The sequence below is a fragment of the Malaya genurostris genome, chromosome 3 (assembly GCF_030247185.1).
Source record: "Malaya genurostris strain Urasoe2022 chromosome 3, Malgen_1.1, whole genome shotgun sequence".
Classification (NCBI taxonomy): Eukaryota; Metazoa; Arthropoda; class Insecta; order Diptera; family Culicidae; genus Malaya; species Malaya genurostris.
This window is the reverse complement of record NC_080572.1, coordinates 283,209,167-283,230,460: the sequence shown is the minus strand read 5'-3', so window position 1 is coordinate 283,230,460 and position 21,294 is coordinate 283,209,167. Positions and strand designations below refer to the sequence as shown.

At 38.1% G+C, this 21,294-nt stretch overlaps 1 protein-coding gene across 7 annotated transcripts in view; it reads right to left on the bottom strand.

Annotated features, from left to right (window-relative positions):
* Nucleotides 1–692: 692 nt before the first annotated feature.
* Nucleotides 693–21,294, bottom strand: part of LOC131437435 (uncharacterized) — a 225,782-nt gene continuing 205,180 nt past the window's right edge. For 2 of the 7 annotated variants that reach the window (XM_058606780.1, XM_058606782.1), the window contains 6 exons: nucleotides 15,437–15,779; nucleotides 15,111–15,131; nucleotides 14,732–14,998; nucleotides 9,183–9,359; nucleotides 9,069–9,109; nucleotides 693–2,585 (listed from right to left, as the gene is read on the bottom strand). In XM_058606780.1, the coding sequence (XP_058462763.1) occupies nucleotides 1,694–2,585; nucleotides 9,069–9,109; nucleotides 9,183–9,359; nucleotides 14,732–14,998; nucleotides 15,111–15,131; nucleotides 15,437–15,779 (1,741 nt within the window). In that variant the 3' untranslated portion in view covers nucleotides 693–1,693. Of the gene's footprint in view, nucleotides 2,586–8,257; nucleotides 8,928–9,068; nucleotides 9,110–9,182; nucleotides 9,360–14,731; nucleotides 14,999–15,110; nucleotides 15,132–15,436; nucleotides 15,780–21,294 lie in introns of all 7 variants that reach the window. The other 5 variants (XM_058606785.1, XM_058606784.1, XR_009230760.1 and 2 more) reach the window with 5 other exon arrangements.

Sequence of the window (21,294 nt, the reverse complement as noted above, 5' to 3'; positions counted from 1 at the left end):
ACAGACCGCCGATAATGATACCAGCAGTAAAATTTTGAGGCGTATTTTGGTAGGAAATCGTGTATACTTTGAACTGTGGAAAACCTTTCGATCGCGTAAAGTATGCCGTCGCACGAAATTGACCATCTGCAAAACGCCTATTAGACCGGTTGTTCTCTATGACCACGAGACCTGAACAATGTTGAAAGAGCACCAACGCGCCTTAAGTGCTCGAAAAAAAGGTGCTGCGGCCAACTATAGCGGAGCTCAGATGGAAGACGGAAAGTGGATACGATGTATGATCCACGAATTGCAACAGCTGCTTGGAGAACCAGCCATCGTACGGACAGCTGAAATCGGACGGCAATGGAAAATGGTGAATCTAGTCCGGCTAGGACAAGAAGAAGAAGAGGACCAAAGAGAGCAAGGTGGATCGATCAAGTGGAGGGGAATTCACGAAGTAGAACACCACAGGACTAGGCTGACTGATAAGCAAGTATGGATTGACGTGATCGCATATAATTCCGTTTCATCAATGCGCTTCCAAAAAGCTTAAGCATGGGAAGAAAGTGTGAATTTCGTTGGTGGCAAAGCAGAAGGTCGAATTCCATAAAAGAAAAGTGTAATACAAAGGCTTTACTTTTCCTAGCAGGTCAATTCAGGTATTTCGGACAGTTCAGTTCGTCATCATCAGAGAAAAAAAGAAAGCAAACTTTTGAACTTCTGGGAAATATATTTTCCATTAAATGTACAGTAATCAACGTATCCCAAATGTACGGCCAAACGGCTGGTTTGCAGAGTTGATACCGATTCAAAATTTTTACGTTCACAATTTTATGTTGCTGGGTCGATCGATCGGTTCACTATCCCGATTCGGTACAGATTATAGTTGCTCGGGTTGATTGGTTGGTTGGTTGGTTGGTATGTATGTATATTGAGTTTACTTTGAATTGTGTGTTATACTGTCTGGAGGATTGAGTTTCACTCAATACTCAGTTCGTTGGAACTCAGAGCTTTTTGTTTTATGTCGATCAATAGGAAGTTTAGAATTTGTTTTAAACTCATCCATTAGAATAATGTTGTTATTAATATTCATAATAGTAATAATAATAATAATAATAATAATAGTAATATGTATTCGCTATTCGTTACCGGCAACCGCTAGGGCGCTCGAATGTTCAACGTCATTGAAATAATGATAAAAACTTAAATTCAATAGGATTTAAAATAAAAAAAAACAGCATGTCTAATATGATTGCACAAATCTCTAGTAGAGTAGAAAACAATTTTATCTAGGTCACAATTTTTAGCTTCTTTCTAGCATTTCAATTTTGACAGAATACGTTCCCGCGATTGCGTGTCCAAAAACGGAAATGTTCTATTTGACAAAATGGACTTGTTGATTGTATGGTTGTTCCAAAAATCTGCTTGGTTTCTATTTCTTCGCGTTTCGCCTTCGGCGCGTCAGTGCTTAAAGCAGTTCAAATTGAACTGCCATGCCCTAGGTAGTATTTTTTCTTCTTCTTCTAGATGCTCAAGCCCGTATGTCAATATTCAAAGGTGTACTATAAATGTTGCATCGAGTAAATACTTGTTTATTAAGCACATAATTTAGGTTATAGGATCACATTTATGCATAGTATTTACCAGATTTGCTTTCAAAGGTTTTGTTTTTGTTTTATTTAAATATATAAATAATCATTCTCTTATCATACTAGATAACTAAACTACTTTCCTTACTACTACTTGTATCATTACACCCAGTCAATCCGTTTGCTAGTTTAACACTATTGATCTTACTGTTGATCGCGTCCTTTTCCGTCTCTTTGTAATCACCATCATCACTCTCCGGTTGACCGTTGCGTTTGTTATTGTTACCGTCGTCTGGCTGCTGTGCCTGGGGACAACCGTTCTGCGGTCCATAAAAGCCATTTTCCTTCACACTAACTGGTTTGATGACATTATCGCCTTTTTCGATAACGATTTGCACACCGCAGGCTTGTTGTGGAGACGAGGATACACGTTCTATCATGGGGGTAACCGGTGCCGATTTGGATTTGTGCGAAGTAGGCGGTGTATCCGGGAATGCATTGTTCCCGAAAGAAGATGGCGGTTTGATGGCGGAAGTTCGCCTGGGTGAAACCGCACTGACTTTGGTGGGCGATGCGGAATTTCCGCCGTTGAATTGAGTACGAACTGAGCTTTTGAACAATTTGGTACCGTTAGCGGTTGGCGGTTGCGATGATGACGTGCTTGTTGGGCTAGAGTTTGCTTGGTGGAATTTGCTAGATGTCAACACGTTACCGATGTGGGTGGTACGAACGGTTTTCGTAGGCGCGCCACCACTGCCACCGGTAGTTGGTATGTTGCTAAGGTTACCACTGGAACCCAGGGAAGATCGTTTGTGGCTCAGCGTGGCCAGAGCTGCATTGGAAACGGGCCCGTTGTAGTTCGAGTGCTTGATGGATGACAGCTGCGTGTAGACAGATGAGATTTGCGTTTTTGGTTTAAGGTTCAGCGATGTGCGGCTGCTGTTGGCGGTTGCGGGAGACCGTAGTCCATTGCGGGGCGGTGGCCCTGGTAGTGGAGTTGACGGTTCACTTCGACTGTGGAGAAAGATGAACGGTTATTGGTTGGACATTTACCGGTAAAGTGAGATGCTTATTAGTCTCAATGCAGGTGATGTGAAAGGTTATTTGATATTTCATAGTCCAACAATTTGTTTAATGAAAATCATGTTTTAATCCTCATGAGTACTGCAATCATGCAACGACAATGCTCCTGACTATAACAGAATCTAGTTGGCTAGGCTGAAGAATTTGTTCGATTCAATACCAGATGGTTTGACCTTGTACAATAATGTGTAGGGTAGAACGTGGACACTGAAGGAGGATTTTTAATTTATCTTGCTAGCGAAAGTAATTTCGAAAAATTCCTTCGAGAAGATCTAAATGAGCCAATTTGGATTTTGATGGGGTCAAGTAAGACAAATTTGGTTGGCTTTACTTGTTGCGGAGATGGCAACCAAGAACTAACGCACTGGAGTCTTGTTCCAGGCTGTAAAAGGCGACAAAAATAGAAGCACCTGGGTTAATAAATCGCTTCTAACACCGGAATTCGGCTGCAAATCTCCACATTTCAATTAATACTAAGACACTTGACATCAAAACAGTTTTTTCGATTACAGAAATCTCAAAATTTTTCAAAGTCTCAGGGGCTGGGGTCCACTAAGAGATTGATAGTACCTATTAGCTCTCTCCGGACAATACCAGCCTAGATGCCGTGTGGAATCCGGCGTAAAAAAATGAACCGAGAATAGATCCACTGGGTTCCTGCTTCCATGTCGTAAAAAGCGACAATTGCAGGAGTTTCTTTTTCCTTTCAGTTATCAGATATTTTCAATGTTTCATTCCTGATTACTCTATTTTACTAAATTATCTCTTCATTCAACCTATCAATTTCCGTCTAGCTTCGGAGAAAAGTTTTATTTGGAATGTTTTCTTCTTCCATGTTATTGATTGTCCTTCAGGATTATAAATTGAATGATAAAAATCAACTATTGCGCAAATCCGTTGATATTACAAAGTTAATAACAGAGATAACATATATCGGTATATTGAATACATAGTAAAAACAGTTGATATTAATATTTCAAGCAATAATCCACCCAGATCCACCAATATAATTAATAAATAATTTAGTAAATAATGTAGTAATGTGATTTTATAAAAACTGTTTAGAATATGTCAATGCAATGAATCAACTATTTTGACTAAATCCTATTCACTCGTTTATTTTGTATCACGTATAAGTTTCCTCGAAAAAGAGCTGTGAATCAAGACTTCGCGGGACTTCAATATAGGCTATTGTTGAAACGTTCACTCGGGAAGTCAGTGAGTTTAGTGGTGCATCCGAGCATCTTGAAACCGAAGCATACTGGATCGCGCGCGAATAATACCAATACTGAAATTTTTACTAACAAATATCCTTCTCCCGTGACACTTGTGGAGTAAAATTAGTGTTGGACTAACATCTCTTCCCATTCCTTAGACGATCTACGTTCGGACCTGGCTGGCGCCGGTACTGATCAATGAATTCTGGGATTACCAGAAGATGTACATTGAAGGATGATTTACCAGTCCCAGGTCGGATCATCTAGAAACTCCCTGTACAATTTCAGCTAATCCCGATCAGGAACGGAGTAGCAACCAGGGGTGGTGGCTCAAGCTCAAGCTTACAGAAATCTCAAAACTTTTCGAAGTCTCAGAGTTTTAAGATAGCACCAATTATCGACGTTTCATGTAATTCTAAGACGTTTGGTTTTCGAAAATTAAAAAAAAATGTCCTAGTCTCAGATAGTCGACATTAAAAAAACCTGTGTTTTTCGAGATGGCACTAGATTTTATTCCCCAAGGTGATTTTTCAAAATCGAAAATTATCAAACTTTAACCGCCGGGCCATACCCATATCCGATTTAGCTCATATTTTGCCTAGGGACTTTTTTTTGAAGTGGTCATACGAAATTAAAGATGACTCTAAAATATTGGCACCCCAATGAACACGGCAATCATACAACGACAATGCTCCGGGCTGTAGTAGGATTTAGTTGGCCTCGCTGAAAAACTTGTTTGATTCCACATCACATCATATGGGCAAAACTTATACAGTAAAATGAGGAGTATAGCATGAATACTGAAGGAGGATTTCCGATCTCCTATGTTATCTTGCTAATGGAAGTTATTAGAATTCTTCTTCGAGTAGATAATTGGATTCTTGTCCTACCTTATGATCAAAAAAGAACCGGAATTTTATTGAAAAACGCAAAATTTCAATTTTTAATAAATTTCTTTATTATCGCCTCCTGCGGCAATACATGCATGTAAACGCTTGATCCAATTTTCCATACAAGTTTTATATCACGCAGCGAATTCTCTTTTATGGTCTCTATGGTCCCAAAACGCGTTCCCCGCAATAGCAATTTGAGTCTGGGGAAGAGGAAAAAGTCACACGGGGCCATATCTGGAGAGTACGGTGCTTGGTTGATGATATTGGTTGATATTGGCAACACAAAATTTGATGCACGCACGTTGTTCTAAATTTTCATCCATTATAAAAATCGCCACACGAAAATTTTTCAACTTCTTTGTATAGACGCCAAACAAAAACTAATCGTACGATATGCGTCAAAATTTGACAGAATGTGTATAAAAGTGTTGCCAACGTTGAGAGAATAAAAGTTTACCGATTGGACAAGCGCGGAAATTTTGAAATGAAAATTCCGGTTCTTTTTTGATCATAAGGTATGTAAAAAGGCAGTAGCAGATACAGTAGCTCCTGAGTTGAGGTGTAGGTTCGTGTCGATAAATGAATGATTGGAGGAGTTTCAATATGTCAGTCCTGAACGGAATATCTTGATATGTGTCTTCGAAATGTTACAAAAGATCGTGAAGCAATGCATTCGGAGTATAGTTAGTGCTTGGCCGTGTTTTGATTGTTGGAATGGTACACATTGCTCTCCAGCATGAAAACATAGTTATTGAGAATCTATTACGATACTCATTTCTAAAGAAGAAACTTCTATATCGAAAAGTGATATATAAATAATTTTCAACATTTGTTTTCAAGCTTGGAATGAATAAAATTTGCGACAATAATTCATTTTTCATTTTGACTGTCTTGAAGTAATAGAAAATTTCGGATCCGAACTTCTTTCCTCGTTTGCAAATGTTTTTGCAAATGACGGAACCATAAGTAAAAATTATGACATTTTCACATTACTGTTTATGAAAATCTCGACCCATTTATGAAATTGATTTCTTCTTGGTTCATAAATTATAGCCATATGAAACGCTTAGTTGCTTTTTCCCCAGTGTAAAATAAGCTGCAGACATGTTTCAGTTGCAAACTTTTGAAAATCACGTTTTTTGGAGACATTGATCAAAATTTAAAGACTTTTTAAATCGTCGTTGTCGTTTTTTTTCTTCTAGTTAAACACATTCCGTGCATTATTTTTGATAGACAATTTGAAGTCCGCAGACTTTTATTTAGAGTTGACATACTTTTTCAACTCAGCTATATGATATTTGAAACTCACCAGGTGCTGACAATAAAATGAGAAGGAATACAGAGAACATAAGCAGAACTACGTAACTTATTTAGCTTGACAAAGTATTTCAAACTATTTCGTTGATAGTACAAAAATAACAAGTGATTTTTACCAAAGTCCTGAAATGCCTTTTCGCAAGACTTTTTAAGTGCCAGGAAATAACTTTCGAACTGTCAAAAACAACTACGCTTTCGAGCAGGGTAAACTTTGGCAACGAACTCGGATTTCAACCAAAAGTTTGACCGTTTCGCGAAACTAAACAGCCTTGAAATACAGTGACATTCAAGATGTGTGACGTGAAAGATATTAAATAAAGATTTAGGTAAATCTACGAATTTATGTGCAAAATCAGGGACTCACTACGGTTGAAGATGTTTGCCCAAATTTGCAAGGCAGAAAGCGTAGCAATCGCTGCGTATAACGAATGCATCGCAACCAAAAACACGATTCAAATTTTTTGGCGGCCTACTGTTATCAATTTGTAGCTTTTTTCCTTGGGGCTTCTTCTAGTTTAACATTTGTTTCTTTCAATAAGAATTTATCAAACAAGTTAAGGTCTGAGGACAGAGGGTCGCGTGTTGAGTTTTGAATCGACCACGTGGGTCGTTCAATTCCCTTTGCGCATCGTATTTCTCTTGTACTCTCTCGTATATGAGCAAACTGTACCGGGTTGTAAGCATACATTTTATTATTTTGATAAGAAGTTTTATCACATAAATCTATCGTATGGGTTGGACATTACATGGATTGCATTTCCGAGCGTTCCAATTTTCAGCAGTTCTTCAGTCAGAAAAAAAATACAACACGACCGCTAAACTCAATGAATCATTCTGAAAATTTGAAGGAATATTTTCAACTAAATTTCGAAGACATTGTCAGGTGGGTTTTTTTACATTCTGCACCGTTTCCAAAAAAAATAATTTGAAACGGGAAAATAGCAAAAAACCTACCACTTTACGGTACTGTCCTCAGCCCTTAAGTTGGTTTGTTCGAAACGTTACTGCGGTAATCAAGCATCAACGAAAACTAAGTCAAAAATTACACAACAATCACATAATCTGCCCAATTCTCACCGTTGCAAACCTCACTGCGCACTTCTTTCGAGTGCTCATCTTTATGTTTACAAACAACTGCTTATAATCCCTCCTTTCCATACCCCCCCCCCCCCCCCCTCATTGAATCCCAGTTGAAAAAAGGTTAAGCAATTTCCGAAAAAATTGAGTGCACATTTTAATTTTCACATATTTCCCTATCACTCCGTAACCGGAAGTCGGATCCCAATGAAATTCAATAGTAGATTATGGGACTATGAGACCTTTCATTTCAATCTAAGTTTGTGAAAATCGGTTCAGCCATCTCCGAGAAAAGTGAGTGCATATTTTTGTTACAGACATTTGGTCAGTTTGTCGAGCTGAATCGAATGGTATATGGTATATTCGGCACTCGGTTGTAAAGTCGGTTTTCACAGTGATTGCATAGTCTTTTTATATGAGAAAGGCAAAACCATTGGGCCTGTTTCTCGTAGTTTTATAAAGCATTATATCCACTATTTTAAATACTTTCGTTGTATATTAGAATATTTGATGTTTTGTTTCATAAAAGCATGTTTAAAATTCAAAGAGGTTTTCAATACTCTAGAGTGTGAAGAAAGCGTGCCAGCTTTCTTTATATTCACGTTAATCCGGTTATATCTCAGACATTAACCGTTCGCCTTTCAAAATGTCCGTTTTGAATTTTGTTATTTTGCTTTGTAGATGAAGATGAATGGTAACCAGTGTTGCAGAATAAAAATTTGAAACAAACAGCTATCAGCTACGACCAATAAGTCCGAATCTATTTAATCAAAAATTACCTCGTTTAACTTGTGTTCGCAGCATGAAAATAGAGTAAAAGTAAATACGTTTGCTAGTTTTAGAAAAACTCTCGGCATACAAAAATCATAAATTAAAATCCTTCCTCGATTCGGACAAAATTCGGATGTTTGAACAGAGATACAAAATCCGGTAGCACCGACCGAGGCTGGACGCCTGTATTCGGAACGGAAAAGAACGGTAACTACCGTCTGGTCCGTGCCGGACACGTGTCCACTCGGGTGTGCATCAGATGCAAAATACACAGGATGTTAATCGCACACAGTAGAAACAACGACAGTAAAACATCGCAAAGAAATACCTGTCCGAGCTGCAGTCTATTTAGTGAGTTTCCCGGTTTTCCCCCATCAGAGACCGACGGAAGCGTCACCAGAGGAGCATCAAGTGCACGGTTTTAGTAGGGGTTTGTTTTTTTTGGAGCCGTGATATTATTTAGTGATTGATGATGTTAAACAGGGATGAATTCGGTGAGTGTTAGCGAATGTTATTTTTTTAGTTAGCCAGTACAAGCAGCATGGTACGAAAGAGATGAAATATGATTTTGTTAGTGATTATTTGAGTGGCGATAAAAACAGATCTAAGGATCATCTACTGTGGGACTACTAGGGCATCTGTGGGTGCTAAAGTTCTGGAGGGAACAAAATAGCGAATTACGAAACCGGGACAACCTGGCCAGTCGATCGTGGTAGGTTACGGGTGGAAACAGTAAAACAGGATAAACCGAAAGCTGCCTAATGCTTGGAGCTACTGAGCGCCAATCGATGCAATTGGTGGTAGGTGTTAGCAGTCGATTGTACAAAACGGGTATCAGCGAAAGCACGCGACGTGCGAAACAGGAAAATCTTCGGATAATCCTGCTTAGCATTTGCACAATACGATGAACGACCGAACATTCAAAGTCAGTAAAATGTCGGATGGGAAAAAAGTCAGCTACAAACAGAGGCCGATAGGGAAGGTAGGCAATCACAGCTCTGGGTGTTGGGGTGGTAAGGTGAAGCGTTAAGTAGAAGCGTTAAGAAAGGAAAAGTGTCATAAGAAACCATAACCATTAGGTAATCGATAGTAATGAAGACTTGGAGAAATGTGTAATGCCAAAGCATGATGGTTATTACCTTGCTAATCCTTCCGGGCCGCCGAAAGATAGTGGCCTCAACTGTAAACAAAAATAGTAGAAATGTTAAAGATGATTGATCCGTTCTCGGCTCAAAGGAAACCAATTCACTTACCCTCTCAGTCTGTGTCGCTGTGCTGATTGTATCAATAGTCTTATCGTTTGACGAATCCCCTGTAGAACCGTCGGGAGCAGTCGGTAGGCCTGCCTGAAGTTTCTCCCGTTCGGCTTCGTATTTTTCGATCAGATTCTGCTGCTGCCGGATGGTGCGGTCTTTGGCTGTCATCTCGCCCTGTTTTTTTGGTTGGTTTGAGGAAGCAAGAGGAAAGATAAATTAAGTGCCAATCATGGTTTAATTTCAGAACTAATAAGATTATACAAGGGGAAATATTAAACTGGGAAACGCTTACGGCTATGACTGGGGGGCGGGCAAAGATTAAAAAGCAAGCGCAATATTCTAAACCAAAACTGATTAAAGAAAAGTAGAAGACGAAATGCTTAAGAACGCAGATATTTTCGGTAAGCGGCTGGTTCTGAACATTTGAGATTTTTGTTTTGATTAGTTAAAAACTAAATGTTTTAAATTTCAATAAGTTTTATAAGATTTAGAAACATGGCAGTTCTGCGACTAAAAAGCTGCTATATCTTGTACAACTATTTTGTAGTTTATTCTATGAGCTACAATGAGCTGATCAATGAACTCAATCTACCATAAAGCTTAGAATCCGGAATAATAAAATCATCTGTATCTCGCTAATGAATTGACGTAAAAATAGGGTTAATACATCAAAATAAAGGTAATTTACTGTACTTTAGGGAGAAAATATCAATACCAATCATTATTTTTCGTTAATAATGAAATGCTGAGTCGCGTACTCAGCCGTTTTTCTACTTTTCTTAGGCTTACGGCTCATTATTGCCCTAAAACTTTGGTCTTTGCTCTGCAGCTGCAGATCCCTTGCCAAATCATCAGCTTTTTAACAAATTTGTCCAGAAAAAATTGTTTTTTTTACCGTGAAATTTTCTCGGAGATGGCTGAGCCGATTTTAACAAGCTTTGACTTAGAGTTGGGCCATTGATCGAGCTTTCGAGGGCCATTGATCGAGATTCCGGAGATATGATGGTATAAGTGACGTAACCGACAAAACCTGTTGTTTTCTACTGCTCTAATATATATATAAGGGTGATAATATTTTGGAATCACCTCTAATTTCGTAAAGCGGTAGAGCTTAAAAGTTTAAGCATTTCGAAAAAAGTTCCCATGCAAAATTTTTTCGATTTTTTTAAATGACTTTTGGCATCGAATTTTTTTTAGACTACGGAAATCCCTATTTCTTTTTAGATCCCAGAAAGTCGATTGTTTCAAAATAAAAAAAAATTCGAGATGACACTAAATCTTGACGTTTCATGTAATTTTAAGACTTTTGGCATCGAAAACATTTTTTTTTTCGATTTCGGAAATCTCAATGTTTTTTTTAAATCCCAGAAAGTTTTTTTTCTTCAAATAAATACACTAAATCTTGACGTTTCATGTAATTATGAGACTTTTGGGTTGAAATATTTTTTATTCGATCTCCAATTTTTCTAAGTTCCAGAAAGATCATTTTTTTAGAAAAAATTGTTTTCGAGATGGCACTAAATCTTGACGTTTCATGTAATTATAAGACTTTCGGCATCGAAATTTTTTTTTTCGATTTCGGAAATCTCGAATTTTTTTAGTCCCAAGAAAGTAGGTTTTTTCAAAAGAAATAAAAATTTGTGCGAGATGACTCTAAATCTCGACCTTTTATGTAGTTCTAAGACTTTCGGCATCGTATTTTTTTTTTATCTGAGAAATCTCAATGTTTTTAAGTCCCAAAAAGTCGAATTTTCAAAAAAATATTATTCTGCAAGACACAAAATTTTGACCTTTTTATAATTTTAAGACTTTTGGCATCGAAATTATTTTTTTCTGATTTCTGTAATCTCGAATTCCAGAAAGACCATTTTTATCGAAAATTTTTTTTCGAGATAACACTAAATCTCGACTTTTCATGTAATTTCAAGACTTTTGGAATCGAAAATTGTTTTCTTCGATTTAGGAAATCTCAAATTTTTTAAAGTCCCAGAAAGTCGATATTTTAATTATTTTTGCAAGATGACACTAAATCTTAACGTTTCATGTGATGTAATGCAAAAAAATTTATTCGAGATGCCACTAAATCTCGACGTTTTGTGTAATTTCAAGACTTTTGGAATCGAATGTTAACATCTTGCAAAAAAAAAATTTAAAATATCGACTACCTTGGACTTAAAACAAATTGAAATTTCCGAAATCGGTCTTTAAAAAATCGACTTTCTGGAACCTAAACCTGAGATTTCCGAAATCGTGAAAAAAAATGTCGATGCCAAAAGTCTTAGAATTGCCCGAAAGGTCAAAATTTAGTGTCATCGCGAAAAAAATTTTGTTGAAAAAAGAACGGTCTTTCTGGGATGGTTAAATGTAATTATTAGGAAAATTTGTTCGTTTGTACCTGAACATAATTTTTAAATATGCCGTGGGATCCTTTAACATTTAATAACAACAAGTTTAGTTCTGATTCAGTGAGTAGTTTTGAAGAAATGTCACGTCGCCCCAATGAAAAATCAACCGAGGTATATAGAAATAAAACCAGTGCTACCAGAATTGCCGTAATGGTTATTTAACTAATAGTCAACACGCACTTTCAAGTAATATTCGAAGCCGAACCAGTTTTATTGAAATATAAATATCATAAATATAATTAAACTAATGTCACAGATACCAAAAATATACTTGGTAATGGTAATTTAAAGAAGAAAAGAACACGAGAAAACTTGGCAACCTTCAATATGAAATGAGACGAAAACAAAACGCAATCAAGTGCAAATTTTCATCTCATATTTTTGAAGATCTTAACGGGTAATTTCAGAAGTTTTCATTCGTTGATTAAACGAGTGAAAAGTGAACATTACTAATAATGAAGTCATCAAACATTGAATAGTGGTGTAATTATGTGTAAAAGTGATCATGTTTTGAGACGAACCAATTTGTAAACATTCAGAAACATGACGATCTGTAAAACTTGAGACGAAATCGTTTGCTAATTTGGAAAGTAAATTCATACTTAAATGGAAGAAACGATCACTGAAAAATTTAAACCCATTTTTTCATGGGAAAGTGTGATGAAAACTCAAATAAACAATCTAAAACATTTTTTTTTTTCATAGTTTAATTAGAAGTTCAGATGAAATTGGGAGCCGTTGCCCTATATCTCCTAAAGTAGTCGAAATTCGTCTTTGAAAGTTTGCAATTATGTTCTCTGATGCAATATCTTTTGGTTACAGCCAATGTTAGTGATTGCCGATAATTTGACAGAAGCTGCTCGATATTTCTCTATATTGTATACAACATTTTCAATCCGGTAGAAGATGCTACAAGAACTCATGTCTCTCAATGCATGAATCGTGAGAGAATTTTTCTAAAATTCAATTCATGGATCTTACCAAAATAGATACAATTTTGCAATGATCGGCGCTGTGCGGAATTTACCAAGAGAGAATCGCAAGTTGACAATTATCGCAGAAAACCGAATCGATGATGCGACTTGATGATTCTCATACTAGGTTGCAATATTTCAAAACCCTGGTGTGGAGCATTCATCTAAATTTTCATAGACACAACTTATACAACGGTTATATGAACATAGTTGGAATAAGCGACAATAGTAAAACGATTCTATCGCAATTATCCACGGCCTATACAGAATCGGATCACGAAACGAAATTAAGCGACCGTTTGTTGCTTCAGAGAGGATCCCCACAGCAGCGAGTTAACCTTTGATTCTCAGACAGGTCATCGAGAGAAATTCGCTCTCGCACTGGTGTCTATTCTATGTTAAATGAACCATGTCGGTTTTTTTTGTTGCTGCGATGATATCCGTTTCTCTTTGATGCCACTGATTGAATCGTGTAAAGAGTTGCTAGTGAGCGTTCTTTGATACGACAAAAGCCATCCTTGGTTACAGCAATCAATAAAAAATTTATATTTCATAGAGTGTCTCCTTCAAATGTCGGGCAACCGATCAGCATTTTAATTGTTCGTACATTTATCTCGCGACAGTCGGCTGTCCAGACATTAAATGATTAACAGCTGTATAGTACAGAAAACTGAACAATACATTATGATTCATTCGATTGTCTGAGAATTTACCCATGCGCAAGGTCCAACTTTGGCACACTCTCTTACACATATCGACCGGTATTGCACGAATAAATTCTTCAATATTGACTTCCATTGTGTCAATATTTGCTGGTTTATCCTTGTAGACATGACCCCACAAGGAATAGTACAAAGGCGTCAACTCACGCGATCTAGGCGGTCCATTTACGGGCCCGAAACGTGAGATAAACTATTCACCGAAGGCGGTTTTCAATTTGGTCAATGTTTCGCGTGCCGTATGGGATGTGGTACCGCCTTGTTGAAACCACATGTCAGGCATGTCCAATTCTTCCATTATGGGCAGGAAATAATTTTTATTTAGGGGTTTGGTACCACGTGGGTACCGGATTTGTGCTAAGTACGCATAACTATTTGCTTTTTTTACGTTTCGCTTTCAGCTCATCAGTGCGTCAGCAGTTTATGTTGAACTGCTAACGCCACCAAACGGTTCAACATAAATCGCTGAGCAGACGTAAAGTTAATGCTATTTACATATACACTTATCACACCGAAGTGCTATGTCTTTACTGACGTGCCGGAAGAAACGAAACTAAGTGACGACGTTCTGGTCGTCAACAGATAGTAGTTATTTAGGGGATTGGTACCACGTTGGTGCCGGATTTGTGATAAGTATACATAACTATTGTCTTTTTTTACGTTTCGCTTTCAGCTCATCAGTGCGTCAGCGGTTTATGTTGAACCGTTAGGTGGCGTTAGCAGTTCAACATAAACTGCTGACGCACTGATGAGCTGAAAGCGAAACGTAAAAAAAAAAATTGTCAATCATCACACGGTAGCGCTCGCCATTCACAGTAACGTTCCGCCCATCGTCGCCTTTGAAGAAATACCACCGGCCCATAATCCACACCAAACAGTAACTTTTTTGGGATTCTTGCAATGCTTCTAGCTGATCTTCACTCCAGATGTAGCAATTTTGATTGTTGACGCATCCATTCAACCAGAAATGAAAAATATCACCCTTCACTACTACTATTGATTTCAAAATTCTAATTTTTTTTATTCTTAAGTAGTGGCATGTATGCCGGTAGCATTGAAAGCTAGACGTTCAGAACCAACCAATTTTGAATTCCAAAAAATTAAAACTTCTGATGTAGCGTTGCAGAAAAAATAGAATAATTTACAACACAAAAAAGGAACACAATATAAACAGGGGCCGATATATAGGAAATCACTTAAAAGTAACAAGCTACCTTTTTAATCCGAAATTTTTATGACATAGGAATAATCGAAAATTTAAGGCAATAATTTAATCGCATTCAACTACTAGCAAGTGAGATGAAGCGGAATTCTGTTCCAATGATCATCATTTGACGTGGAAAGAATTCAACCACCCGCACCGAAAACTAAAGTAACTATCTCCAAGAGGTTCCGCAAGTCCCGATATAGGTACGAACAAATAAACAGGAAATTGAACGTGCAAATACCTGAAGGTAAACCACCTGTCTTCTGAGATCTGCCAGCTCCTGCCGCTGGTCCTCGAGCAGAGCCAGTGCCACAACGCCGGACTCTTTGATCAGAAGATTTTCCTGCTGTTTGCTGTCAACGCTGCAGATGCTTGCTCCGGAAGCCGGCGCACCTCCATCAGGCAGCGCCGTGGCGTCCGCCGTCGTCGTGGTTGTGGCTGTTGTTGCGGCCGTGGCGGTTGTGAAGAATTGCCCATTATTGTTTTCAAATGGGTTGAGAGTATCGGTCTGGCAGGAAAAAAAAACATTCGTTCAGTTTGGAATAGACTTCAGGTGGGATGTAAAGTTGTAGTGCAATAGACAATAAAAAAAATAGTATCAACATCACATTTAAACATACCGTCATCAAATTTTCTTCATCCTTGGGTTTATTTTTGGTAACGTGCAGACACAAATTGGGCAACACAGAACAAATTACATAGAGAAGTGTCGAACGTAAGAGGAATATGCAAATAAAATAGAAAAACATAATAAAACACATAACTAATCGGTACAATCAAAATAGATAATAAATTGATAATTTGAAAATTGTTATTCACATAAATATACTGAAAAGTTTTGCTCATGCATTCGAATTGATCGTTAAATAGAACCATTCGCTACGAAAAGTGAACAGAGCAATTGAGAGAGTCTAACGACAACGACAACCATAATCTCATCGGTTACCTCCTGCAGAATCCGACGAAGTCGCACCAGCTGCTTTTTAAAGTGTACCACATCCTGGAGCATCGTGTTACGCAGGGACTTGTCCAGCAAGGTAAGATCTTCCGCCGAATTGGTAGCCGTCGAGATCGAATCCAAGTTGTTATTGCTGATGTTGTTGTTGTTGTTCATACCGTTAAACTGATTGAGAGTAGCCGTTTTGTATGCCGCCGAAAGGCCCGTTCGGCGCGGCAAACTGTCCATCGAACGAGGACTGTCGGATCCACCGATTCCGCAGTTTGTCGGGGTTGCATTGTTCTGCAGACGACGTGTCAACAGCCGGGTAGCCCTGGTAGGCAGCTGGGATCTGCAATGGAAAAAAAAATTTTTATTGACAATTGATTTCATAATGTTTGCTGAAAAAGGTCTAAACCGGTATTACGCCTAATTAATCTACAAAATGAACCGAAAACCTTAAATGTTTACGTCACCACAGACTCCGGGCCAAAAACACAAACGCGAGCGCACGTCGGAAGCTTGTTTGGCTATGCTGATACGAAATCGGGATGGCTTTCGATGTCGGTTGCAAACTTTTGATGAAGCCTGGAATGAACTAATGCGGGCAAGAGTAATCCGACGCGGCCTACAAAGGCGGCTCAATGGGTCGATCTAATAGTCAGCGTCGGTTTACATGAAAAAGTCATGGTACACTTTCCGTGGGCTATATCAACAACCCTTTAATAACGAGTAGTATTATGCCATGACTGAAAACTGAAAGCCCGTTTGGCATAAGGTCATTTGGCATAATACCGCTTAGAATCAGAGAATATGCACTACCGGAGTACGAGGGATATACTAAAACATTGCTAAGGAGTGTATCGAAAATAAGCTATCCACATACATTTGTTTTTTACGCATGTATTTGTGATGATTTTTTATGCTCAGATCACAGCATGCTGTGCGTTTGGCTGTCAGCTTTCGTTTATTTACTTGTTTATGCGGTTGAAATTCTGCGTTTTCAAAATGTCGCGTATTGAAAAGGAAGTGAAAATTAAGGTTCTGATCACTTGGTTAAGTGAGAAGGGTATTACTATGCGAAAATTGGCGAAGCGGTTTGGAATTCATCATGCCAGTGTTAAAACCATCATTAATAAGTTTAGGGAACGCTATTCTTTGGATGAGCTACCAGGAAGAGGCAGAAACCCCGGTTCTTCCAACCCGAAACTGGACCAGAAAGTGGTATCTTTAATTATGAAGAACAAATCAATGTCAATACGTGATTTGGTCAAAAAAGCAGGAACGAGTGTCGGAATGATTCAGCGTACCAAGAGGCGAAATCACCTGAAGCTAAAGCAAGAAGCAGAAAATCTCGATACAAAGTGTAGAACAGTAGAAGCGAGCAGCAACAAGGGCCCGGAAATTGTATTTGCGTCTTTTACAGTGTCTGGATGCATGCGTTTTGATGGACGATGAGACTTACGTAAATCAGGATTAAAAAACCCTTTAAGTTCCACAATACTTTACTGTCGTCGTTGGGGAGGATGTGAGCGATGCGGACAGGTCGATTCAAGTGGAGAAATTCGGTCGAAAGGTACTGGTATGGCAAGCAATATGTTCCTGTGGTTTGAAGTCAACCATTTTTTACACTATCGGAACTATGAATGCAGAAATCTAACGATCAGAAGAGATTGCTGCCTTTATATAAGAAGCATAGTACACCTCCACTGTGTTCTGTAAATAGCAGAAACTTTACGTGTGCTTAGCGGTTCAAATTGAACTGTCGAGTTTAGCACTAAGCAGTTCAATTTGAACTGCTCTGCACTGATGAGTCAAAGACGAAACGTAAAAATAATAAAAACTCTCAATTAACTTGCGAAAAATGGTATAAATTTCGTTGAGAAAAATACCAATCCACCAAATTGCCATCAGCTTCGACCCATCGAACGTTACTGGGCAATCGTGAAGAGGGTCTTCAAGAAGACTGGTAAGGCAGCTGGGAACATGCCGGAGTTCAACAAAATTTGGGCTCAAGCGTTCAAAAAAATGCGATGCAACACTTGTCCGGAACTTGATGAAGAGCGTTCGATCAAAAGTTCCAAAATTCGTGAAGGAATAACTTAAATTTCATCTGGTTTTCATTATGCTCAAGTTTAACCTCGTACAATAAAGGATCAATTTTTAGTTTGGATAAAATATCTGTTTTTATCATAACTTAAATAAAATATTTGTGGATGTGTTTCGATACACTCCTTACTGAGTTGTCAAACCTTCAAAGAAGAATAATGTCGAACTCAACTATTTCATTTGAAACGGGTAGTAAAGCAAAATGGCTTAGAATACGCTACCAGCCACGAGTTTGTAATTTTTCATCACGACAACGTTCGGCCACTTGTTACGACTCGGGTCGAAAATTATTTGGATTCTTTTTTTCACTTTTATTCGAACTCAACGAGAAAACACACTGAAGAGCGACTGACGAGTACAACAGTAGAAATGAAAATTTAGGAAAAAATTACTACCGAGGCGAAATTTGAATCCGCTCGTTTTCTCATCCGAGGCGTTCCGGGTTATTTGGATTATTATTTTTGCTGTGTGGGTAACTCAACCCTATCATAGCATAATCGAAACTGTGTCTCTTTTGCATCGCTTGTAATAAATTTTTGGTTTTGTTTGCTTTGCAGAGAATTCTTTTGAAATCTTTCCATAGCATTTAGAATTAGCGAAGAACGAAAACGTCACCTAAGACAATTAATACAGAAAATTCTGAGTGGCTGTTGGTAATTATATCGCAATTGCAATATACACTGAGGTCTCTTTTTACGCGGGGGATACGTACCGCGTAAAAAATCGCGTAACTTTGGAAATCCGTGTGAAAATAAACCTCCAAACGAAAGAACAAAATTTTGTTTAGTGTAAATATCTTAGGAACGCATTAAACGTCCAGATCTGGTGTAATATAAAAAAAAATCGACTTTGGGACATAGTTTTGAGATTTCCAAAATCGAAAATTTTTTTTGATGCCGAAAAAAACCGCGTAACTTCGGAAATCCACGCAAAAAAAGGCGTAACTTAGGAAATCCGCGTAAAAAAAACCGCGTAAAAAGAGAACATCTTCCAATAAATTTAATTTAATTAATCTCTTGTTGACAACGTACCAATCACAGAAATTGTTAGAGTTAGAGTCGATCGCACAGCAAGAAATAGTTTCAAGTCATCAGCATATATAAGTCTTAATCCTGGTGGAATGACAAAAGAAATGTCATTAAAAATAATGAAAACAGTAACGGTCCGAGGTTGCTTCCTTGAGGAATACCTGATTTATTAATGAAGTTGTATAAATCGAATCATTTCCCTGGTTCACTGATAGGACTCGGTCTATGAGATATGATTTAAGCCACTGAGCAAAATTAGGTGATGCTCCCAGATGTTCAAGCTTCGCAAAATAAAAACACTTCAACACATCTGTGGAGGTAATAAATATTTAACACCACCAACAACAGGTACCTGTGTCATTATTCATTCTGGAACCTTCGGTTCACTATAGTTCACTTCACAACAGATGTTCTTCGCTCAAAACCAAACTGTATGAGTGAGAAAATGAAACAAAGAACACACTTTTGAAGCTACAGTCCCGCTTGTGTTGCGACTGAACTGAAGATTTCGTTTTAACAATTTGTGAGCGGGGCAGTAAGTAAAATTATCCTTATCATTTAATCTACACAGTGCCTAGCAATTGTGGCTATTGAATGCTGTTAAAGTGTTCGATTTGCTTTTAATTAGTATTAAATACTAAACTCTAATCAACCGGGAAATAGTATGCAATCAATGTGCCAATACCGTAAGGTACAAAAACAAATACAAGCTTAACTACAAAATAGCGATAAAAAAAATTTGGGTGACATCATGGCCTTGACATCAAAGCACTACTGATTGATGGAAAAGTAACCCAATATTCCAGTTGCCGGCTAACCTCGAGCTTGATAGGGCCCCGTACATAAAAAGAATCGCAAAGCAAAACCGCACCAATGCGACAAAAAAAATCGATAAAAATAAAACTATGGCACATTATTTAGTTGGAGTACAGGCCAAACCTCACTGCTGCTGTTGTTGTTGCGGTAACACCATTTGTCACTCCGTTCGCAGAATTTATTGTTCTGGAGAAACCTTTTAGGGGCGTTATTGAAGCCGGGGCTGCACTCGGAAGATTTGCTCCGGAGCTTTGACTCCTGGTACGATTCAGGTTTGTACTTTGTGGAGTGCCCGAAAGGATGGTGGCCCTAAAGTTTCCGCTGGTACTACTTCCTCCGGGTTCCGTACAGTATCTGGTCCTTTGTGATTGTCCAGTTTGCTGGTGGTGGTGATTTCGATGTCGCAATTGCGGAGATCTGATTCGGGAACGGGTTGGTTGCATGAACACATTTTCGGATGTTTGCAGATCGGTCCGAACCCGACGAGCACCGACCGGTGAATGGGGCTGCATTTTTGATAACGTACGACCACAAATCGATTCGATCCTGTTATCACCGACTCTGCATCGTGACACAGTTGCTTGACGATGTTTTAGCAGGTTGTGTATTGATATTGATTTCATGGGACGATGGCGATACGATGGAAATACGGACACTAATGACTATGAACTAGCACAAATATTCTCTAGCAAAGCTATACAAATGGTCCAATTTCGATGGAAGATCTGTTTTGTTACGAACAATAAGGAAGCTGCCAAGATTGTACAAAAAAGTGCCATGAGAACTCGGTAGATATCAACAGGATGAAATTTCCTTCGTTACTAACTTCGCGATTGAAAAACATATTTTATGCAAGGATTCTCAGATAAGAGAGCAATTTTCCAGAGTGAGAGAGTTCAATGGAAAAGGTTCGGATGGGCTCTCGTGACAATACTTTTCCGGTACCGGTTTTATTGGAAAACTACGACAGGTTGTCGTTCTAAACGCGATGTTAACAATTCCGTCGAGTGCACATTCTGTTCGGAAGGAACAAATTGAGAGTAGTCATGCGCGGTGAAAATCTAGCTTTCGATTCGGAACTATCATCGGCTACCGAACTCATCCGATCCGTTTAAGCTGGGGAGATTATGTATTAAAACTCGGAAAAAAGTAATCATCTGCATAATAGTTTTGTGAGATATGTTACGAACAAAGTTATCAAATGAAAGTTTGGGGACATGCTTTCAAACTAGCAAGATAATTGCGAATGGGGGATACACATTTAAAGCTCGGGTTCGGGTAGTTCAGATAAAATCTTGCGTTCAGTAAAGTTCGCCTTTTATATGTATGTGAGGGAAAACGTCTCGACAGATGATGTCATTCCTAGACATTATCAATTATACAACCACCCGTCCTGCTTATGCTTTCATCGCGAAAGAAAGTATCGCGAAATAGATGACCTTTTCGGTCAGAGACCTTCGATTTATGTCCTCTACATGGAACGACCGAAATTAGCTCTGCGCCTAATTTGTATTACTGTTTTTGAATTAGTTGATTTCACCAACAAAATTTTCAAAATAACTATAAAATTAGTTGAAATTGAGAATTTACTTTGCTGAAAAAACTCTTATTTTTAGAGAATGTGTTTCGTTGGCGAATATCCTGGACACAAACCAGCAATATTTCAATCCAACACTATCTATCACCATCATTGCTGAAAGACAGCACAAAGAAGACAAAAAATTAAATTGGTTTTATTAACAAGTTTATTAGCCAAAAACTCATGAGGAGTGTCAAAGCAAAACGATCCATTAAAAAGCTAAAAGGGACAGTCTTGTTTATTTGTTTATTTGTTTATTTGTTAAAATAATTCATCTGACAAATAATAGTCTAAATGAAAGGAAAAAGGTACAAACGGTCAATTTATAAAAAAGA